Here is a 21684-nt window from a genome sequence, read left to right on the forward strand (position 1 = left end):
CCGGGTGTCGGACCCCCGCCGATCAGATGCTGATGATTTATACAGAGGATAGATCATCAGTTTAACCCCTTAAGGACTCAGCCCTATTTCACTTTAAAGACTTTGGCATTTTTTGCAAATCTGACCAGTGTCACTTTAAGTGCTGATAACTTTAAAACGCTTTGACTTATCCAGGCTATTCTGAGATAGTTTTATCGTTACATATTGTACTTCATGACACTGGTAAAATGAAGTAAAAATAAAAAAAATCATTTTTATTTATAAAAAAATTCCAAATTTACCAAAACTTTGAAAAAATTAGCAAATTTCCAAGTTTCAATTCTTCTATAATACATAGTAATACCTCCAAAAATAGTTATTACTTTACATTCCCCATATGTCTACTTCATGTTTGGATCATTTTGGGAATGATATTTTATTTTTTGGGGATGTTACAAGGCTTAGAAGTTTAGAAGCAAATCTTGAATTTTTTCAGAAATTTTCAAAAACCCATTTTTTAGGGACCAGTTCAGGTCTGAAGTCACTTTGTGAGGCTTACATAATAGAAACAACCCACAAAATGACTCCATTCTATAAACTACACCCCTCAAGGTATTCAAAACTGATTTTACACACTTTGTTAACCCTTTAGGTGTTCCACAAGAATTAATGGAAAATAGAGATACAATTTCAATTTTTTTTCCATTTTAATAATTTTTTTCCAGTTACAAAGCAAGGATTAACAGCCAAACCAAACTCAATAGTTATGGCCCTGATTCTGTAGTTTACAGAAACACCCCATATGTGGTCGTAAACCGCTGTACGGGCACACGGCAGGGTGCAGAAGGAAAGGAATGCCATACGATTTTTGGAAGGCAGGTTTTGCTGGACTGTTTTTTTTGACACCATGTCCCATTTGAAGCCCCCCTGATGCACCCCTAGAGTAGAAACTCCATTAAAGTGACCACATATAAGAAACTACACCCCTCAAGGTATTCAAAACTGATTTTACAAACGTTGTTAACCCTTTAGGTGTTTAACAAGAATTAATGGAAAATAGAGATACAATTTCAAAATTTCACTTTTTGGGCAGATTTTCCATTTTAATATTTTTTTTTACTTTGTTAACAGCCAAACAAAACGTAATATTTATGGCCCTGATTCTGTAGTTTACAGAAACACACCATATGTGGTCGTAAACTACTGTACGGTCACACGGCAAGGCTCGGAAGGAAAGGAATGCCATACGTTTTTTGGAAGGCAGATTTTGCTGGACTGTTTTTTTGTCCCATTTGAAGCCCCCCTGATGCAACCCTAGAGTAGAAACTCCATAAAAGTGACCCCATCTAAGAAACTACACTCCTCAAGGTATTCAAAACTGATTTTACAAACATTGTTAACCCTTTTGGTGTTCCACAAGAGTTATTGGCAATGGAGATGAAATTTCAGAACTTCTATTTTTTGGAAAATTTTCAATTTTAATCCATTTTTCCCAGTAACAAAGCAAGGGTTAACAGCCAAACAAAACTCAATATTTATGGCCGTAAACAGCTGTACAGGCACACGGCAGGGCGCAGAAGGAAAGAAATGCCATATGGTTTTTGAAAGGCAGATTTTGCTGGACCATTTGTCCCATTGGAAGCCCCACTGATGGACCCCTAGAGTAGAAACTCCAAAAAAGTGGCCCCATTTTAGAAACTACGAGATAGGGTGGCAGTATTGTTAGTACTAGTTTAGGGTACATATTATTTTTGGTTGCTCTATATTACACTTTTTGCGAGGCAAGATAACAAGAAATAGCTGTTCATCTGACAGATTAGATCATGTGATATTTTTGTAGACCAGGTTGTCACGGATGCGGCGATACCTAATATGTATACTTTTTTTTTATTTATGTAAGTCTTACACAATGATTTCTTTTTTTAAGCAAAAAAAATCATGTTTTAGTGTTTCCATAGTCTAAGAACTATAATTATTTCAGTTTTTGGGCGATTACCTTGGGCAGGGTATGATTTTTGCGGGATGAGATGACGGTTTTATTGGCACTGTTTTCGGGTGCGTGTGATTAAATGATTTGAGCAGGCACCGGGTTCCGATCACCGGGCGGCTGTAATCGGTAATACACGTGACGTACCGGTACGTCATGGGTCCTTAAGGACTCAGGAACCATGCCGTATCGGTACGTCATTGGTCCTTAACCCCTTAAGGACACAGCCCTATTTCACCTTAAGGACCAGGCCATTTTTTGCAAATCTGACCAGAGTCACTTTAAGTGCTGATAACTTTAAAACGCTTTGACTTATCCAGGCCATTCTGAGATTGTTTTTTCGTCACATATTGTACTTCATGACACTGGTAAAATGAAGTCAAAAAAATTATTTTTTTTGCACCAAAAAATACCAAATTTAACAAAAATTTGGAAAAATTAGCAAATTTCAAAGTTCCAGTTTCTCTACTTCTGTAATACATAGTAATACCCCCAAAAATTTGGATGACTTTACATTCCCCATATGTCTACTTCATGTTTGAATTATTTTGGGAATGATATTTTATTTTTTGGGGATGTTACAAGGCTTAGAAGTTTAGAAGCAAATCTTGAAATTTTTCAGAAATTTACAAAAACTCAATTTTTAGGGACCAGTTCAGGTCTCAAGTCACTTTGCGAGGCTTACATAATAGAAACCACCCAAAAAGGACCCCATCTAAGAAACTACACCCCTCAAGGTATTCAAAACTGATTTTGAATACGTTGTTAACCCTTTAGGTGTTGCACAAGAGTTATTGGCAAATGGGGAGGAAATTTGAGAATTTCATTTTTTTGCCTAATTTTCCATTTTAACCCATTTTTTCCACTAACAAAGCAAGGGTTAACAGCCAAACAAGACTGTATCTTTATTGCCCTGACTCTGCTGTTTACAGAAACACCCCATATGTGGCCGTAAACTACTGTACGGCCACACAGCGGGGCGTAGAGGGAAAGGTGCGCCGTTTGTTTTTTGGAGGGCTGATTTTTATGGACCGGTTTTTTGACACCAAGTCCCATTTGAAGCCCCCCTGATGCACCCCCAGATTATAAACTCCATAAAAGTGACCCCATCTAAGAAACTACACCCATCAAGGTATTCAAAACGGATTTTACAAACTTTGTTAACCCTTTAGGTGTTGCACAAGATTTAATGGAAAATAGAGATACAATTTCAAAATTTCACTTTTTTGGCAGATTTTCCATTTTAATTTTTTTTTTCCAGTTACAAAGCAAGGGTTAACAGCCAAACAAAACTCATTATTTATGGCCCTGATTCTGTAGTTTACAGAAACACCCCATATGTGGTCGTAAACCGCTGTACGGGCACACGGCAGGGCGCAGAAGGAAAGGAATGCCATACGGTTTTTGGAAGGCAGGTTTTGCTGGACTGTTTTTTTTTACACCATGTCCCATTTGAAGCCCCCCTGATGCACCCCTAGAGTAGAAACTCCAAAAAAGTGACCCCATTTTAGAAACTACGGGATAGGGTGGCAGTTTTGTTGGTACTAGTTTAGGGTACATATGATTTTTGGTTGCTCTATATTACACTTTTTGTGCGGCAAGGTAACAAGAAATAGCTTTTTTGGCAGCGTTTTTTATTTTTTTATTTACAACATTCATCTGACAGGTTAGATCATGTGGTAATTTTATAGAGCAGGTTGTCACGGACGCGGCGATACCTAATATGTATACAATTTTTTTTATTTATGTACGTTTTACACAATGATTTCATTTTTAAAACAAAAAAAATGTTTTAGTGTCTCCATAGTCTAAGAGCCATTGTTTTTTCAGTTTTTGGGTGATTATCTTAAGTAGGGTCTCATTTTTTGCGGGATGAGATGACGGTTTGATTGGCACTATTTTGGGGTGCATATGACTTTTTGATCGCTTGCTATTACACTTTTTGTGAAGTAAGATGACAAAAAATGGCTTTTTTTACACCGTTTTTATTTTTATTTTTTTACGGTGGTCACCTGAGGGGTTAGGTCATGTGATATTTTTATAGAGCCGGTCGATACGGACGCGGCGATACCTAATATGTATACTTTTTTTTTATTTATGTAAGTTTTACACAATGATTTCATTTTTGAAACAAAAAAAATGATGTTTTAGTGTTTCCATAGTCTAAGAGCCATAGTTTTTTCAGTTTTTGGGCGATTATCTTAAGTAGGGTCTCATTTTTTGCGGGATGAGATGACGGTTTGATTGTTACAATTTTGGCGTACATGCGACTTTTTTGATCACTTTTATTACCTTTTTTTGGGAAGTAAGGTGGACAAAATTTCAATTTCATCATAGTTTTTTATTTTTTATTTTTATGGCGTTCACCGTTCGGGTAAAGTAACATGACCGTTTTATAGATCAGGTCGTTACGGACGCGGCGATACCAAACATGTGTAGGGAATTTTATTTTTTTAATTTTTAATCAGTGATAAATGTGTTTTTTGATTTTTACCTTTTTTTCACTTTTTTTTTGACCCAGACCCACTTGGTTCTTGAAGATCCAGTGGGTCTGATGTCTGTATAATACAGTACAGTACAATATATATTGCACTGTACTATATTTTACTTACACTGAACAGATCTATGCTTTCAGCACAGATCTGTTCAGCACCATGGACAGCAGGACGCCTGAGAGGCGTCCTGTTGCCATGGGAACCTTCCCCGTCTGCTCAGTTATGGTCAGAACTGCGCAGACGGGGAAGGGTAAGGACGGGGCTCTGGGGGGGCTGTCTGGGGGCTCTCTCCCTCTCCATCGGGGGGCTGCAAAGGCACTGCAGCCCCCCGATCGGAGAGGGAGGGAGCTCCCTCTTACTGTTAACTTTTTCCATACAGCGGTCCGTACGGACCGCTGTATGGAAAGGGTTAAACGGCTGACATCGCATCACCGATGTCAGCCGTTTATACCAGGGTGCCAGCAATGTGCTGGCACCCTGGTATACCCACTGTACACCAACGATTACGCAATAGGAGGCGGGCGCGGGATCGCGATCCCGCCTCCCGCACCGCCCCCACCGCCCGCAACACCCCCCCTGCACCTCCCACCGGGATAAAATCATTCAGAGGTGCAGGGGGGGTGACAAATATATATTTTCGCCACACTAAAGTTTCTGATCGCCGCGGTCAGGGACCGCAGCGATCAGAAACTGCAGAAAGCGCAACAAACCGCAGGTCTGAATTGACCTGCGGTTTGTTGCAATCGCGGACATGGGGGGGTCACGGGACCCCCCCGCGCATTTAGCCGAGGTGCCTGCTCAATGATTTGAGCAGGCACCTTGTTCCGATCACAGCCGGCCGCACGGCAGTGATCGGAACAACACATGACGTACCGGTACGTCATGTGTCCTTAAGGACTCGGGAAACATGCCGTACCGATACGTCATGTGTCCTTAAGGGGTTAAGGGGTTAAACAAACTGCAGAAACTCTTTAACTACCCATTAGATTTTACCTTAAATTTTTAGAGCGCCTTTGTAAAATGAAAGGTAGAATTTGATTGGTTGCTATGGGCAACTAGGCCAGCTTTCCTTCACACAAGTTTTGATAAATCTCCCCCACTGTGTTTTTATTGTCTTCATTATTTCAGCCCAGGCCAAATGGTGAGAAAGAAATGTTTTATTTGCTTCTGCGTGGGTTTTGACTGAGGGCCTGAGAGTAGTGTTGATCGAGCACCAAAGAACACTTTAGGATGCTTGGGTGCTGTACAGAGCACCTGAGCAGAATGGAAGTCAATGGGAAAACCCGAGCATTAAACCAGGCACCCCCTGCTCTGAAGAGGGGAGTGTGTTAGGTTCATAGGAAAAGGTCATAAATTGATGGAAACACCACTGAAATGGTTCGGGAACAGCATGGGGAAGATGTCTGGATGCATCTTCGACTACCAGTTCGCTGCTGGGAACGATGTTGTCCGAGTTGTACGCCATTTTTACAGACTGACAATTATATGCACCAAACCGAAGATCAAATTGATTTTAGAGGAAAAATTGTTAGGAAACATTCTTTCATGTATATTTACTTGTATATAAAGTGCAAGTGCTGCCAAAAATTACAAGGAAGAGGGACTCCGATACAACCTGTATATCACATAAAGGAGGGACTCATTCACATTGTGGTACAATTGTTCAGGTAGTGGGACTCCTACACTCATAAAGCCTATGCACTAAGTCAGGGCCGTTTCTAGGGGCGGGCAGGCCGGGCGGCCGCCTGGGGCGCTGTCAGAAGCGGGGCGCCCTCTTGTTGTTTCTCTGCCTGTTATTACTCTCGTGCCATGCGCCCCCCTGGCTCCCTCCCTCTGAGATCTCGCCTGCCCGGCTACCTGCGCCCGAGTGCCAAGTCCTCTGTCCATACGTACCGAGTCCAGTCACTCAGCTCCGGAACGTGCGGTGCGGGCGGCACTTACTGACGTCACGCACCTGCTCCTCCCACTAGGCGACACAGGCGCGTGACGTACAGTGAGTGAGTGAGCGCCGCACTGCCTGCCTGTTACCACCAGCCCTGAGCCCCTGAGCAGTACTGATTGCTAAAAAGAAGCCTGCTGTGAAGATCCGGGACAATTGGTCGACTCGGGTGCAATGTGGTTAAATTAAACAAATTTTTTTTTACATTGAGGACAGTGACACTGTGGACGGTCTGTGGGTGGGGGGGGGGGCCTTAATTACAATGGGGGCGGGGGCCACTCTGGGAGACATACAAATGGGGGCCACTGTCACTAGGATCACTATGGACATTATTTAGAATGGAGGCTGCTGTGGGTGTCATTATAACTATAATGTCTGATAGGCCTAGTCCTGAGCTGAGTTATATTACCCTGCCCATGCCCTGTATAATAATGTACCCATCCCTGATACCCCTTAGTTATATTCATGATGATGAGGAGGAGCTGTAGACAGTTGCCCCGCTACAGAGGGTAGTACCCATAGCAGGTTTATTCCATCTGTTTAGCGTGGATGGGCCACAGAGGAGGAAGAGGATGAGGAGATTGAGAGTCATCACCAATTTGCGCGGAGAAGACGAACTGAGGGTGGTCTGTCTATCACCCTGTGTACCGTCTTCCCCCATTTCCACCTCTTCCACATGCAAAGTGTCCATCTTCATTGTGAGCAACAAGCGCTTCTCAGTAGACACAGAAGTGGGATGGCTACGTGGTAATAGCGGCATTGCCGTTCACCATCTGTGTTGATTCCTCAAAGTTGCAGCTGGCATTCCACTACTGCCCTCTACTGCTCACAAAGCCTGGCCAAAATGTGGAACGTGGAGTTCCAGTGCGTGCTCATGTCGCACAACAGTCGGTGAGATGGCAATTGCAAGCACTGCTGCAGCATTGCCAGACTGGTAGCAGCTGTAGATGACTTTTGGAAATTGGCACACACATGGTGCACCTTCACCAGTAGCGCAGGCAAATTGGGGTAGGTTTTGAGAAACCGCTGAATCACTAAGTAGAACACGTGGGCTAAGCATGGTATGTGTGAGCTTGCTGAGCTCCAAAGCCGCCACCAAGTTACGGCCATTATCAAACACAACCATGCCTGGTTGTAGGTTGAGTGGCGAGAGCCACAGCTCAGTCTGGTCCCTTATACCCTGCTACAGCTCTGCGGCGGTGTGCTGTTTGTCACCTAAGAAGAATTAGTTTCAGCACAACCTGTTGCCGCTTCCCCACTGCAGTGCTACACTGCTTCCAGCTACTAACTGATAGCTGACTGGTGCTGCAAGATGAGAATTCAGAGGTAGAAGTGGAGGAGAAGGGAGGGTCAAAGCCACTAATGTAGCTGGTTGCAGAAATCCTGATGGAAGTAGGGCCTGCAATCCTTGGCGTTGGTAGCACCTGTGCCATCCCAGGGTACGAGTCGCTCCCGGCCTCCACAAAGTTCACCCAGGGAAATGTAGCATCCCTGGCCAAAAGCACTTGTCCATGTGTCAGTCGTTAAGTGGACCTTCCCAATAACTGCGTTGGTCAGGGCACGGGTGATGTTACGGGACACATGCTGGTGTAAGGCGGGGAAAATAGTGGCGGCTGGGGACTGAGTAACGAGGGACCGCCGCCATCAGGCTGCGGAAAGCTTCAGTGCCCACAAGCCTAAATGGCAACATTTCAAGTGCCAGCAATTTGGAAAGGTGCGCATTTAGTCCTATGGCCTGTGGGTGGGTGGCCTGGGGTATGGACATCTGTACGCTGCGCTGGGACACAGAAGTGGATGTGCTAGCTGATGGTGCTTGCGAAGGTCCAAGTGCAGGGCAGGAGGCATCCAGGCCTGCGTCTTGGACAGGGGATTGGCCAGCACATAACAAAGGGGAAAAAGGAGGCAGTGGTTTGACCCGCAGATACTGATTGTGGACCCAGGCATTCAGCCCACCTATTAGGGTGCTTGGATGCCATGTGGTGGATCATGCTGGTGGTGGTGAGGTTGCTAGTCTTCACGCCCCTGCTTATTTTGGTACGGCACAGGTTGCAAATTACAATTCTTTTATCGTCCGCACTTTCCTATAAAAAGTGCCAGACTGCGGAATAGCTACCCCTTGGCAAGGAAGATTGCCGCAAGGGGGTGCTCTGGAGAACAGTTGCGGGCCTGTTTGGTGTGGCCCACCTTCTCCCTTTTGCCACCCCATTGCCTCTTCCAGCCTGTTGCAGTGCTGCGGGTCGCTCCCCCTCTGTACTGTTGTCCTCTCTCGGCTTGCCACCTTCCCGGGTTGGGTCAGTGATTTCATCGTCCACCACCTCCTCTTCCACTTCCTCACTCTGGTCACCCTCCTGACTTGTTGACCTAACAACAACCTCACTTATTGACAACTGTGTCTCATCCTCATCATGAACCTCTTGAGACGCTAATTGAGGTTGACTTATTGGCAACTGTGTCTCATCATCATCATCCACCTCGCGAAACACTAATTGCTGTTCCCCACAGTCATCTTTTTCTTACTGTGGATGCTCAAGAGTTTGGGAATCAGTGAACAAGATCTCCTCATGTCCCTCTTCAAGCGGGCTTGGTGAGAGGGCCAAATCAAGGAATGGCGATGAAAAGAGCTCCTCTGAATTTCCGAGTGTGGGATCAATTTTTTGCCAAGACTCTCCATGGTGGGAGGAAGGAGGATCAGGGTGAGGATTCTGTTGCCCAGACTCTTGGCTACTGAGACTGGACTTTGTGGAAGACAGGGTGGTGCTTAACCGACTGGAAGCATTATCTGCTGCAATTCAACCGACCACCTGGTTGCACTGGTGTGACTTTGAGAGTGGCGTCCTGCGCTGCCCTGTAAACTGGGACATGAAGCTAGGTATCATCGATGAGTGTGTTTCTTGTATTCTGGCGTGCACCATCAGCAGCACGGCCACTTCCGTCGCCTAACTGCTCTCCTTGAGCATATTAAATGTTATATATGCTTGCAAGTATGTCATACATACAGTACCGCAGGTTTTGTAAGTGTATGCGCAAATAAATTAAACTGAATGCCACAGATATTTAGAATGCTCAAACGTTATACAAGAGATGTAGCGCAGGTAATGTCGCTGTCACCAGCAGCGAAAAAATGAAACTGAATGTCATTGATATTTATAATGTGCAAACGTTATACAGGAGATGTAGCGCAGGTAATGTCGCTGCTGTCACCAGCTGCTAACGTTATACAGGAGATGTGGCGCAGGTAATGTCACTGCCATCACCAGAGGATAACGTTATACAGGAGATGTAGCGCAGGTAATGTCGCTGCTGTCACTAGGAGCCAAACAATTGCATGCAATTTAGCGCACGTTGCGCTAATATATTTTGCAGCCAGATAAAACAATAGTCCTTAAAAGGACTGTTGGGTCTCTAACACCTGCTGCAGCTCGCCCTGACTAAGTCTGAGCCGAATGTGTCACCCGGTGCTATATAGCACCCCATGATTCCCTATGGAATGGTTCTCACCTGAGCATTTTACAGCGCGTACGATCGCGCTGTAAAACGCCCGACGCCCCAAGAAGTACATGAGCTTCTTTGGGGCGTCTTGTCGCGCGTTCCCGTCCATAGACTTCAGCGGGAACGCGCGACAATGGGCGTTCGCTTGTCTCTGTATACGCGATTGCAAATGCCGGTACAATCGCACATACAGAGCGCTCCATCGCGAACGCTCAGGTCTGAACCCAGCGTAAGTCGCTGGAGTGCACAGCAGGCTCGCTTTTCTGAAGGAAGTGGAACTGTGAACTGTCTGAACTCTGAACGGCTGTTCAGTCAGTAGTGGCATGTGACACATGTGGCAATAATAATGTGTCTGCTGGCCTGCAGCCTGGTAAAGACCTGTGTCACGTCATGTGTGATGTGCATCCCAATTATGCCATACATACGTGTGCAGATACGGGTCCTGTACTCCTGTGAGGCTGCAAGGCAGGGGTGTGGTGTGGACCACTCCTGAGACTGCATGTGCTTAGGACTCATGCACACGGCCGTTGTTTGGGTCCGCATCCGAGCCGTTGTTTGGCGGCTGGGATGCGGACCCATTCACTGTGTGTTGTAATGGAGGGCCTGATTGCATGCTAGGGTGTGTGAAGGCGGGATCCAGGGGGCCCAAGTAAATTCTTGCCCAGGGTCCAATCAATATTAAAGACGGCCCTGGATGTTTTGAGTGGATCCATAGTATTGTGTTCATAGCCTCCTATACTGTACCTCTTTGTGCTTCTGATTATATACAGAGACACATGGATATTTCTTGTCATAAATTCAAAAAAAAAATGATTAGAAAAATAATCATAGCATTGACCTGTAGGATATGAATGTTACATATTTTTAAATCTATATTTCGTCTTCAGAAGCGGAGAAATCTTACCAACTAGGACCAGCTAACCTAGACTAACAACAATTAGACAGCATAATGAATGTTAAATCCCCTAGACCAGTGATGGCTAACCTCCGGCACTCCAGCTGTGGTGAAACTGACTCCCAGAATGCTCCATTCATTTCTATGGAGTTTTGAGGACAGCCAAGCAAGGGGGCATCATGGGAGTCGTAGTTTTACCACAGCTTGGAGTACCAGAGGTTAGCCATCACAGCCCTAGAACTTCTGCTGCCTGGCCTGACCTGTGCCTGATCTCCGTATTGACCCTTCACTGCCTGCCCTCACCTTGGATCATTTACTTTATAGCACGTAGTCTGCCTGCCCTGACCTCTGCCTGTTCTTGGTGGTTCCACACCCACTGCTGTAACATGAAACTCATTTTCGACAAACTCATTGAGACCCAGAAGAGAGAGAGCGCTCAATTTAAATATCCAAAGCATCTCCCTCTGGCTCAGGGTCTCAAACTTGTCAAAAGACCCCTGTACAATAGGTGTGATTATGAAGTCCTGAAAGTTACAGTTGTGCAGAAGGGCTGAGTGATGTGGGAGACCGTGTTTGATGTCATCTCAACCCACATTGGACCCACATACTTATTGATCCTGGTCCTGAGTATCATTGTGGTGTGTCCAAAGTACTGGTGACCCCCTTTTTTACTGAAATATGCAGTATATTAAATCTCTGACGAGGAGATGGGAAAAGCTTCCTCTGTGACTGTACTCTTAAAAGAAAATGTAAAATGACATTTTTTTGCGGACCCATTGAAATAAATGGTTCCATATACGGTCCGCAAAAGAAAAAGGAACGGACACGGAAAGACTATACTAAACCTAATGTTAATAACCTAGGAACTGCCACATCTTTTTTTTTTTTCTCCCCTTTTTAGCACATATTATCTTACAGAGGCTTTCTACTATTAGCACTAGTTATTTTGGTGACCATTTATATCAGTGGAATGAATTACATTTTTTTATTCAAAATTAAATATTTTGAATAATAGCTGAATTGTTTTTATATGTGTTATATTCTTAGAGAACATTTTGAATCGACTGTTTTGGAGACAACATGGTATATGCCAGTCCTGAGTGCACTTACAGTACCAGATTTGTCCCTTGGAGGCATCTAATTCTTTCTTAAAAAGATCCCTAGATCTAACTTAAAATGGATAAAATATATGATGCATCAGGAATTATTTCGTTCCATTTTGTTGCATTTTTTGACTAGACACAAAACCGCTGCAAGCTGCGGTCCGCTGCAAGCTGTGGTTTTGTGTCTGGTCTGCAAAACGGAACAAACCGGAACCGGCAGCAAAATCAATGTATAATGATTTTAGTGGCGGATCCAGTTTGTTCCATTTCGATGTAACACAACCGCATCCTAATGGAATGGATGCATCCAGATGTGTTAACATCAAATGGAATTGTTATTGTCTGGTTTAGAGATCCTCTGCCGAATGTCAAAACCAGAAAACAAAACTCAAGTGTGAAACAGGCCTAAATCAGCAAGGACAGCAAGGATTTTTCATTACAACTTTCTAATGTGTGCATTTACAGTTTTAAGTTTTAATTCTTATCACTTTATTTATAGAGCATTCTTTTTTATGGGAATAACAAACAAATAGACATTTTACTCAAATTTGGAATTACTTACCTTCACAACTCTTTCCAGCTTAGATTTAATAGCCGCAAGCTCCATCTGGGCCTCTCGCAAGTTGCTTTTGAGCTTTTCATTTTCATTATAGGCACTTTCATACAACTTGCAAGAAAATACAGATACAAAAGTTACATTTTTATTAATGTGTCATTTGTCACCAATTGTATCATCTCAGTTCTAGTTTACTGAATGTACATACAAACTGCAAAGTCAACTGTGCTTTTCAATACAGAGGTGGGTCTATGTCCTGGTCCTTTTTCCATATATTTGCCCAATAAAGCTTATGGGTGTATTCATTATGAGCTTTTCCTAGTGTATATGAATATACTACACCACAAACATGGTGTGAATTGAGCCTAAGTGGGTACTGGATAGATGGAAAATGCGCCTGGCAAATTTGATGTATATGTGACTAAAAGATACATGTTCTAAACATTTTTGAAATAAGAATTATAATACTTTCTTCTACATTAATTCCTTGTCCATAAATGAATAACTAACTATGTGTCTACTTTTTAAATATAGAAAAAAAGGCAGGGGCCCACATTTGCACCCTGTTTTATTATTATGCAAATTATATTTAAGTGTCACAAAGATTAAATATTTAGTTTAACTCATGGATGGCATTGTGCCTCGGGGCTCTTTTGATCACTGAAAACAATCTCGGACACCTGTGATAATTAGATTGACAGGTGAGCACAATTTTAGGAAAAACTACTAAAGGAGGGTGTTCCACATTATTAAGTAGAGCACCATTTTCAAGCAATATGGGGAAGAAAAAGGATCTCTCTGCTGCCAAAAAGAGAGAAATAGTTTAATGAATAAATAGGACGGGCACTCAGACCATAGGGGGCTGTATCAAAAGGTATACATTTATTTATAAAAGCAATATCATAGAAAAAGAAGCAATATAAAAATAAAGAAAAAAAACAAAAAAAAAACATAACGGTCAATATCATAAATTGGGGCAATATATAATTATATAACATTCATAGCATTGTAGTAACGAATGGATGATCAAATCGGTAAAAAGTAGGTGATCAAATTAATAAAAATATATAGATAAAAGTCCTCTGGGTATATTCTCAATGTCAAGGTTTAGAACCACTTATTTGTTCAGTATAGTCGCCATATCAATGGCATTTGAATGGAAAGAAAATAGTTTAGCAGGCAAGTGTGTGAATAAGCAGTCTTTTTACGGTGTCTTCACCACCCACAAGTGGTTGTTCGGTTATGCAGACCGATGCCGGATCAGCGTAAATTCTCCTTGCCGTATAGGTGCTGATAGTCTAGTATAGACTCACGCTAGGTTGGCGTGTTGCACTGAATCGGAGAACTTCTGGATGTAAGTCACGTGTTCGGAGACGTCCCACGTGGTTTAATACGTCACCTATTTTAAATACAGCACGCTGTTTCTTTTAAATTATATCGTCCACAAACTTCGTTATTATTGAATTGCCATACGCGTTTCGAGGTTACGAACCTCTTCTTCAGTGGCTATTGTGCGTAATAATTTGGAATAGGAACAGTGCATTGTACGTTTTTTATGTTTATACTGTTATCATTAGGAGGTTTGTTCAATAAAATTTGAATTGTACTCTTAATAGTTGATAACATAAGAATTATGCTGACTGTTATTTGCATCAATTATTTAGGTAAATTAGAAAAATATAATTTGCATAATAATTTGGAATAGGGTGTATCAATGTATGTGTTTGTGTGTATTTGATGCATTCTACTTCAATGTATAGTTCAGGGGTAGGCAACCTCCGGCACTCCATCTGTTGAGAAACTACAACTCCCAGCATGAATACTTGCGCTGCTCTTCTAAGAACTCACGTAGAAATGAATGAAGCATGCTGGGAATTGTAATTTGACAACAGCTAGAGTGCCGCAGGTTGCTGATTACTTGTATAGTCTAATCTATTGTGTGACATGTACTACATGGAGAAAGGTAGTGGGACATACGTCCTAATCATTGCCTTCAGGTGTTTCATTCAGTCCCATTGCTAGAGGAGTGTAAAATTCAGCAGCTATCCAGTAATGGGAAATCTTAAAGGGGTTGGCCACTTTCTGGCTACTTTTTGTGACTATATTGCAATTGTTAATATAAATATTGTTGATATTATGTGCCATTTGTTATATTTCATAAACCATGTCTCCTTGCTAGGTAAATATTCTGTTCTATCAACACAGAGGTCCTGTCCATAAGATGGCCGCTGATAGAAGGTCATGTGACCAGGCAAATCATCTCCATGTGGTATTTTCTCTATTCAGACACACTGTACAGGCACTAAACTCCTACCATTTGAAGAGCAGGCTCAGTGTATTTTGATTTGCCTAGTCACATGACCTTCCCCAGCAGAATGTCTGTGTGAAGAGCACTAAATACTTGGCAAACAAGAGGGTATAGCTTATGAAATATAGAAAATAGCACAACATTTCAACAAAGACTATATTAGTAAGTGTCGTATGATCATCTTACATACACGTTGGTCAACAGTAACCAGGAAGTGGCCAACCCCTTTAATACCAAAACAAATCTTGGACAATTGTATGTATACAACTATGTTAAAACACAGTTTAAACACAGACCAAGATCTTTTTCTAAACCTGAATACCTAAGCTAGAGATAAGTAACCTTTTTGAAATCTTTGTTTGGTTCCTCATCTGTCTTATTCTCAGTTGATGGCAATCGTTTGTCCCGTGAATATGGTCGGGAAGATGTACGGTCACTGTCTGTTGATGTGAGACTGGAGCTCCCAGAATCTAATCTAGAAGGAAACAAGACAATTGCATTAAACATTTATTGAATTTCTATGTGAATTCTGCAGAGTTTAAACATAGGTTAAAAGAGTATTCTCATCTCAGACATTTATGGAATATCGATAGGATATACACTGTATATAGTAATATACAATATACAGACGTGGACAAAATTGTTGGTACCCTTTGGTCAATGAAAGAAAAAGTCACAATGGTCACAGAAATAACTTTAATCTGACAAAAGTAATAATAAATTAAAATTCTATAAATGTTAACCAATGAAAGTCAGACATTGTTTTTCAACCATGCTTCAACAGAATTATGTAAAAAAATAAACTCATGAAACAGGCATGGACAAAAATGATGGTACCCCTAACTTAATATTTTGTTGCGCAACCTTTTGAGGCAATCACTGCAATCAAACGCTTCCTGTAACTGTCAATGAGACATCTGCACCTCTCAGCAGGTATTTTGGCCCACTCCTCATGAGCAAACTGCTCCAGTTGTGTCCGGTTTGAAGGGTGCCTTTTCCAGACTGCATGTTTCAGCTCCTTCCAAAGATGCTCAATAGGATTGAGGTCAGGGCTCATAGAAGGCCACTTTAGAATAGTCCAATTTTTTCCTCTTAGCCATTCTTGGGTGTTTTTAGCGGTGTGTTTTGGGTCATTGTCCTGTTGCAAGACCCATGACCTGCGACTGAGACCAAGCTTTCTGACACTGGCTAGTACATTTCTCTCTAGAATTCCTTGATAGTCTTGAGATTTCATTGTACCCTGCACAGATTCAAGACACCCTGTGCCAGACGCAGCAAAGCAGCCCCAGAACATAACAGAGCCTCCTCCATGTTTCACAGTAGGGACAGTGTTCTTTTCTTGATATGCTTCATTTTTTCGTCTGTGAACATACAGCTGATGTGCCTTGGCAAAAACTTCGATTTTTGTCTCATCTGTCCACAGGACATTCTCCCAGAAGCTTTGTGGCTTGTCAACATGTAGTTTGGCATATTCCAGTCTTGCTTTTTTATGATTCGTTTTCAACAATGGTGTCCTCCTTGGTCGTCTCCCATGTAGTCCACTTTGGCTCAAACAACGACGGATGGTGCGATCTGACACTGATGTTCCTTGAGCATGAAGTTCACCTTGAATCTCTTTAGAAGTCTTTCTAGGCTCTTTTGTTACCATTCGGATTATCCGTCTCTTAGATTTGTCATCAATTTTCCTCCTGCGGCCACGTCCAGGGAGGTTGGCTACAGTCCCATGGATCTTAAACTTATGAATAATATGTGCAACTGTACTCACAGGAACATCTAGTTGCTTGGAGATGGTCTTATAGCCTTTACCTTTAACATGCTTGTCTATAATTTTCTTTCTGATCTCTTGAGACAGCTCTTTCCTTTGCTTCCTCTGGTCCATGTCGAGTGTGGTACACACCATATCACCAAACAACACAGTGATTACCTGGAGCCATATATATAGGCCCAATGGCTGATTACAAGGTTGTAGACACCTGTGATGCTAATTAGTGGACACACCTTGAATTAACATGTCCCTTTGGTCACATTATGTTCTGTGTTTTCTAGGGGTACCATCATTTTTGTCCATGCCTGTTTCATGAGTTTATTTTTTTACATAATTCTGTTGAAGCATGGTTGAAAAACAATGTCTGACTTTCATTGGTTAACATTTATAGAATTTTAATTTATTATTACTTTTGTCAGATTAAAGTTATTTCTGTGACCATTGTGACTTTTTCTTTCATTGACCAAAGGGTACCAACAATTTTGTCCACGTCTGTACCTGAAATGTCTGATAAATGTAGGTTCCAACTCTAGGGCTTGCAGCTATCTCTACAACAACATCCTGGACCATTTTCCACCTAGATATGACTGATTATACAGTATGTCAAGCAGTGTTCAGGTCTCTACTAATTGGCTGTCATTTATTAAAAGTTAGCTCCAATGATGCTGCTGGTCCGCAAAGCTCCGTTTCAATAGATGCTTCCAGTAGCATGTAATTGCAGCTGTGCCAGACTTATTGGAGGTACCCTCTAAGCCACGTTTATACATAAAAGTTATCATGGAACTGACAAGTACATTTTTATGATGGCATGATAAGCGAAGAGCAGCAATACAGTTTCATTGTTGGTCTTCTCCTTCATTCACACTGATATTCACAATAATCCTTGCAAAACAAGCAAATAGAGCCATTCAGCTAGCAATTACATTGAGATCTTATTTGCATTACTCATCAATTTCTGTTCTTAAAAGATATGCTGTAAATTAACTCCTTCAGGACCCTGCCATTTTTCACCTTAAGGACCAGGCCATTTTTTTGCAAATCTGACATGTGTCACTTTATGTGGTGATTACTTTAAAACGCTTTTACTTATCCAAGCCAGTCTAAGACTGTTTTCTCATCACATATTGTACTTCATGACAGTGGTAAATTTGAGTCAAAATATTTCATTTTTATTTATAAAAAAAAACAAATTTACCCAAAATTTTGAAAAATTAGCAATTTTCCCAAAAATTAATTCTCTGTTTTTAAAACAGATAGTGATACCTCCTAAAATAGTTATTACTTTACATTTACCATATGTCTACTTCATGTTTGGATCATTTTGTAAATAACATTTTCTTTTTTTTGGGACGTTAGATGTTTAGAAGCAAATCTTAAAATTTTAAAGAAAATTTACAAAACCCAATTTTTAAGGACAAGTTCTGGTCTGAAGTCACTTTGTGGGGCTTACATAATAGAAACCACCCATAAATGGCCCATTTTAGAAACTACACCCCTCAAGGTATTCAAAACTGATTTTACAAACTTTGTTAATCCGTTAGGTGTTCCACAAGAATTAAAGGAAAATGTAGATTAAATTTCCTAATTTAACTTTTTTGGCAGATTTTTCATTTTAATCAATTTTTTCCAGTAACAAAGCAAGGGTTAACAGCAAAAAAACCTCAATATTTATTGCCCTGACTCTGTAGTTTACAAAAACACCCCATATGTGTTAATAAACTGCTGTATAGGCAGACGGTAGGGCGCAGAAAGAAACGAACGCCATATGGTTTTTGGAAGGCAGATTTCACTGGGATAATTTTAAGTTGCCATGTCACATTTGAAGACCCCCTGATGCACCCCTAGAGTAGAAACTTCAAAAAAGTGACCCCATTTTAGAAACTACGGGATGTGGTGGCAGTTTTGTTGGTACTATTTTACGATGCATATGATTTTGGGTTGCTCTATATTACACTTTTTGTGAGGCAAAGTTTAAAAAAATTGCTGTTTTGGCACTGTTTTTATTTTAGATCATGTGCTATTTTTATAGAGCAAGTTGTTGCAGACACAACAATACCAGATATGACCACTTATTTGTTGTTTGTTTCAGTTTTGAAAAACAAATGATTTTTTTTAGTGTCTCCATATTCTGAAGCCAAATTTTTTTTTTTTTTTGGGTGACTGTGTTATGTAGGGACTCATTTTTTTCAGTATGAGATGACGGTTTGATTGGTACTATTTTAGGGTGCATATGACTTTTTGATTGCTTGGTATTTCCAGTTTTTGTGATGTTTTTTTACGGTGTTCACCTGAGGGGTTAGTTTATGTGATATTTTTATGCAGCAGGTTGCTACGGACAAGGCAATACCTAATATGTATACTTTTTTTATTATTGAAGTTTTACACAATAAAATAATTTTTTAAACAAAAAAAATAATGTTTTAGTGTCTCCATATTATGAGAGCCATAGTTTTTATTTATTTTTTACCCGATTGTTTTATGTAGGGTCTCATTTTTTGCGGGATGAGATGATGGTTTAATGGGTACTATTTTGGGGCATACACCTTTTTGATCACTTAGTGTTGCACTTTTTGTGATGTAAGGTGACAAAAAAAATTATATTGTTAGCACCGTTTTCTTTTTTTTTTCTACGGGGTTCAGGTGAGGGGGTGTGATATTTTTGTAGAGCCACTTGTTATGGACGTGGCAATACCCAATATGTCTGTTTTTTTGTTGTTTTTTTATTTATTTTGTTAATTTCTTTTTTTTGTTTTACTTTTTTTATTAATTTTTTTATTATGAAAATTTTTTTTTTTTACTTTTTAAAACTTTTTATTTTTGTCCCGCTCTGGGACTTCAGCCTGTATTGTAATGCACTGACTGTCAGCCTGCCTGTGAGACCCAGCCTAAGGGCTGGGTCTCACAGGCTTCCGTAGAAGGCAAGCTCCGATGACTATGGAAAGCATCGGGCTTGCCTTCTCTATCATTGGCTCCCCGCCACTGCAGCGCGGGGACCCAATGTGGAAGCGGAGGGCACTCATACCCTCAGCAAACCCTCTGCATGCCGCGGTCAGCTTTGACGCGGCATACAAGGGGTTAACACGCCGGCATCATTGTTTTCACTGATGCCAGCGTATACAGCAGGGACACGGCTGTCAGTGACTGCTGGGTCCGTGCCGTTAATTGGGCAGACGCAGCTCCTGCACCTGTCCGATCAGCCTGCTGTACATGTACAGCGCTGGTCCTTGTCACGTCCACCAGCGCTGTACATGTACGGCGCGGGTCCTTAAGGGGTTAAGAGGTTACCTAGAAACTGGAAATGTCAGGCCACCTTCATATGTGACATGAAGGTTCTATGTGACTAAGTTCAAGATTTTTTTTTTTTACAAAATATATAACGCCACCACTAATTCATAAAAATGATTAGAAAATAATCTTACCTTGAAGATCTTTCATGCTGTAAAGAGACATAAAATTGATTACTATTTTTAGGATTCAACAAAACAAAGCAGAAATATGCCTATAGTCTAGTCATTTGGACTGTTCTATCAGGTCTAAACTATAGAATGCTTTGGAAGTTTGGCATGTAGGCTGCAAGAAACAGTAAGTGAAATAAAAGATATAGAAACCAGCTGACTGTTGTATTTAAGGTCAATTAAAGCCAAAACTTAAGCCTCATGCAAACGGCACCAGGGCCAGACTGGCCATAGACCCTACAGGGAAATTTCCCGGAGGTGGGGATACCCAGGTGGGGGGTCAAAGCCTCCTCATGGCTGCCAGCTGGGTACATAATGATCTGATGCTCTCAGCATTAATTAATGCTAGGTGCATCAGGTTCTTATGTACCTGGCCAGCAGCCACAGGTGCCTTCTGAATTCAACTGTATCACTGTACGATTTTCTGTCAGCAAAGAACGGATCCTTGAAAAACGGATAGCTTCCATGTACATCCTGTTTTATTTGACACTCCGAGTAGAAATGACTATTCTCATCAGCATAAACAGAATAGAGAAAAAAAAAAAAGAATAGGACATTTGGTGAGATCGAGGCTGCATTTAGAGTTTATGCTTCCCTAGTCACGTTTTTGGTTACCCTATTGGTTCAGCTAAAGCTGCCTATTTACTTGAGGGTATACAGTAGTGACGTAAAATGATTTTGACAACGCAGTTGAAAACGCACTTTGTTAAACTGTGATTGATGATTGATGTGGTTATTGGCAATGCAGTTTATACAAGTGAAATACATTTATGTTATGTTTATGTTTAACCTGGAAAAAATTTACCACATCACAAAACCGCTACACATCTGGTAAAACTAAGTGCAGTTTTATTTGCCTTTTTAACCCCATAGGGACACAGCCTTATTTCACCTTAAGGACCAGGCCATTTTTTGCAAATCTGACCACTGTCACTTTAAGTGCTGATAACTTTAAAACGCTTTGACTTATCCAGGCCGTTCTGAGATTGTTTTTTCGTCACATATTGTACTTCATGACAGTGGTAAAATGAAGTAAAAAAAATAATTTTTTTTGCACAAAATAATACCTAATTTACCCCAAAATTGCAAAAATTAGCAAATTTCAAAGTTTCAGTTTCTCTACTTCTGTAATACATAGTAATACCCCCAAAAATTGTGATGACTTTACATTCCCCATATGTCTACTTCATGTATGTAGCATTTTGGGAATGATATTTTATTTTTTGGGGATGTTACAAGGCTTAGAAGTTTAGAAGCACATTTTTAAATTTTTCAGAAATCTTCAAAATCCCACTTTTTATGGACCAGTTCAGGTTTGAAGTCATATTGTGAGGCTTAGATAATAGAAACCTCCCAAAAATGACCCCATCTAAGAAACTAAACCCCTCAAGGTATTCAAAACTGATTTTACATATGTCGTTAACCCTTTAGGTGTTGCACAAGAGTTATTGGCAAATGGGGAAGAAATTTGAGAATTTCATTTTTTTGTCTAATTTTCCATTTTAACCCATTTTTTCCACTAACAAAGCAAGGGTTAACAGCCAAACAAGACTGTATCTTTATTGCCCTGACTCTGCCGTTTACAGAAACACCCCATATGTGGCCTAAACTACTGTACGGCCACACATTGGGGGGCGTAGAGTGAAAGGTGCGCCGTTTGGTTTTTGGAAGGCTGATTTTTATGGACTGGTTTATTTACACCATGTCCCATTT

General features: G+C 41.2%; 1 protein-coding gene across 2 annotated transcripts in view; it reads right to left on the bottom strand.

Annotated features, from left to right (window-relative positions):
* The window catches only part of PPP1R12B (protein phosphatase 1 regulatory subunit 12B), an 87160-nt gene that overhangs the window by 13464 nt on the left and 52012 nt on the right, over window positions 1–21684 (bottom strand). For both annotated transcript variants that reach the window (XM_044288326.1, XM_044288327.1), the window contains exons 2-4: window positions 19936–19952; window positions 15094–15226; window positions 12450–12554 (exon numbers count right to left, since the gene is read on the bottom strand). In XM_044288326.1, the coding sequence (XP_044144261.1) occupies window positions 12450–12554; window positions 15094–15226; window positions 19936–19952 (255 nt within the window). The remainder of the gene's footprint in view (window positions 1–12449; window positions 12555–15093; window positions 15227–19935; window positions 19953–21684) is intronic.

The sequence above is a fragment of the Bufo gargarizans genome, chromosome 3, assembly GCF_014858855.1.
Source record: "Bufo gargarizans isolate SCDJY-AF-19 chromosome 3, ASM1485885v1, whole genome shotgun sequence".
Taxonomy (NCBI): Eukaryota; Metazoa; Chordata; class Amphibia; order Anura; family Bufonidae; genus Bufo; species Bufo gargarizans.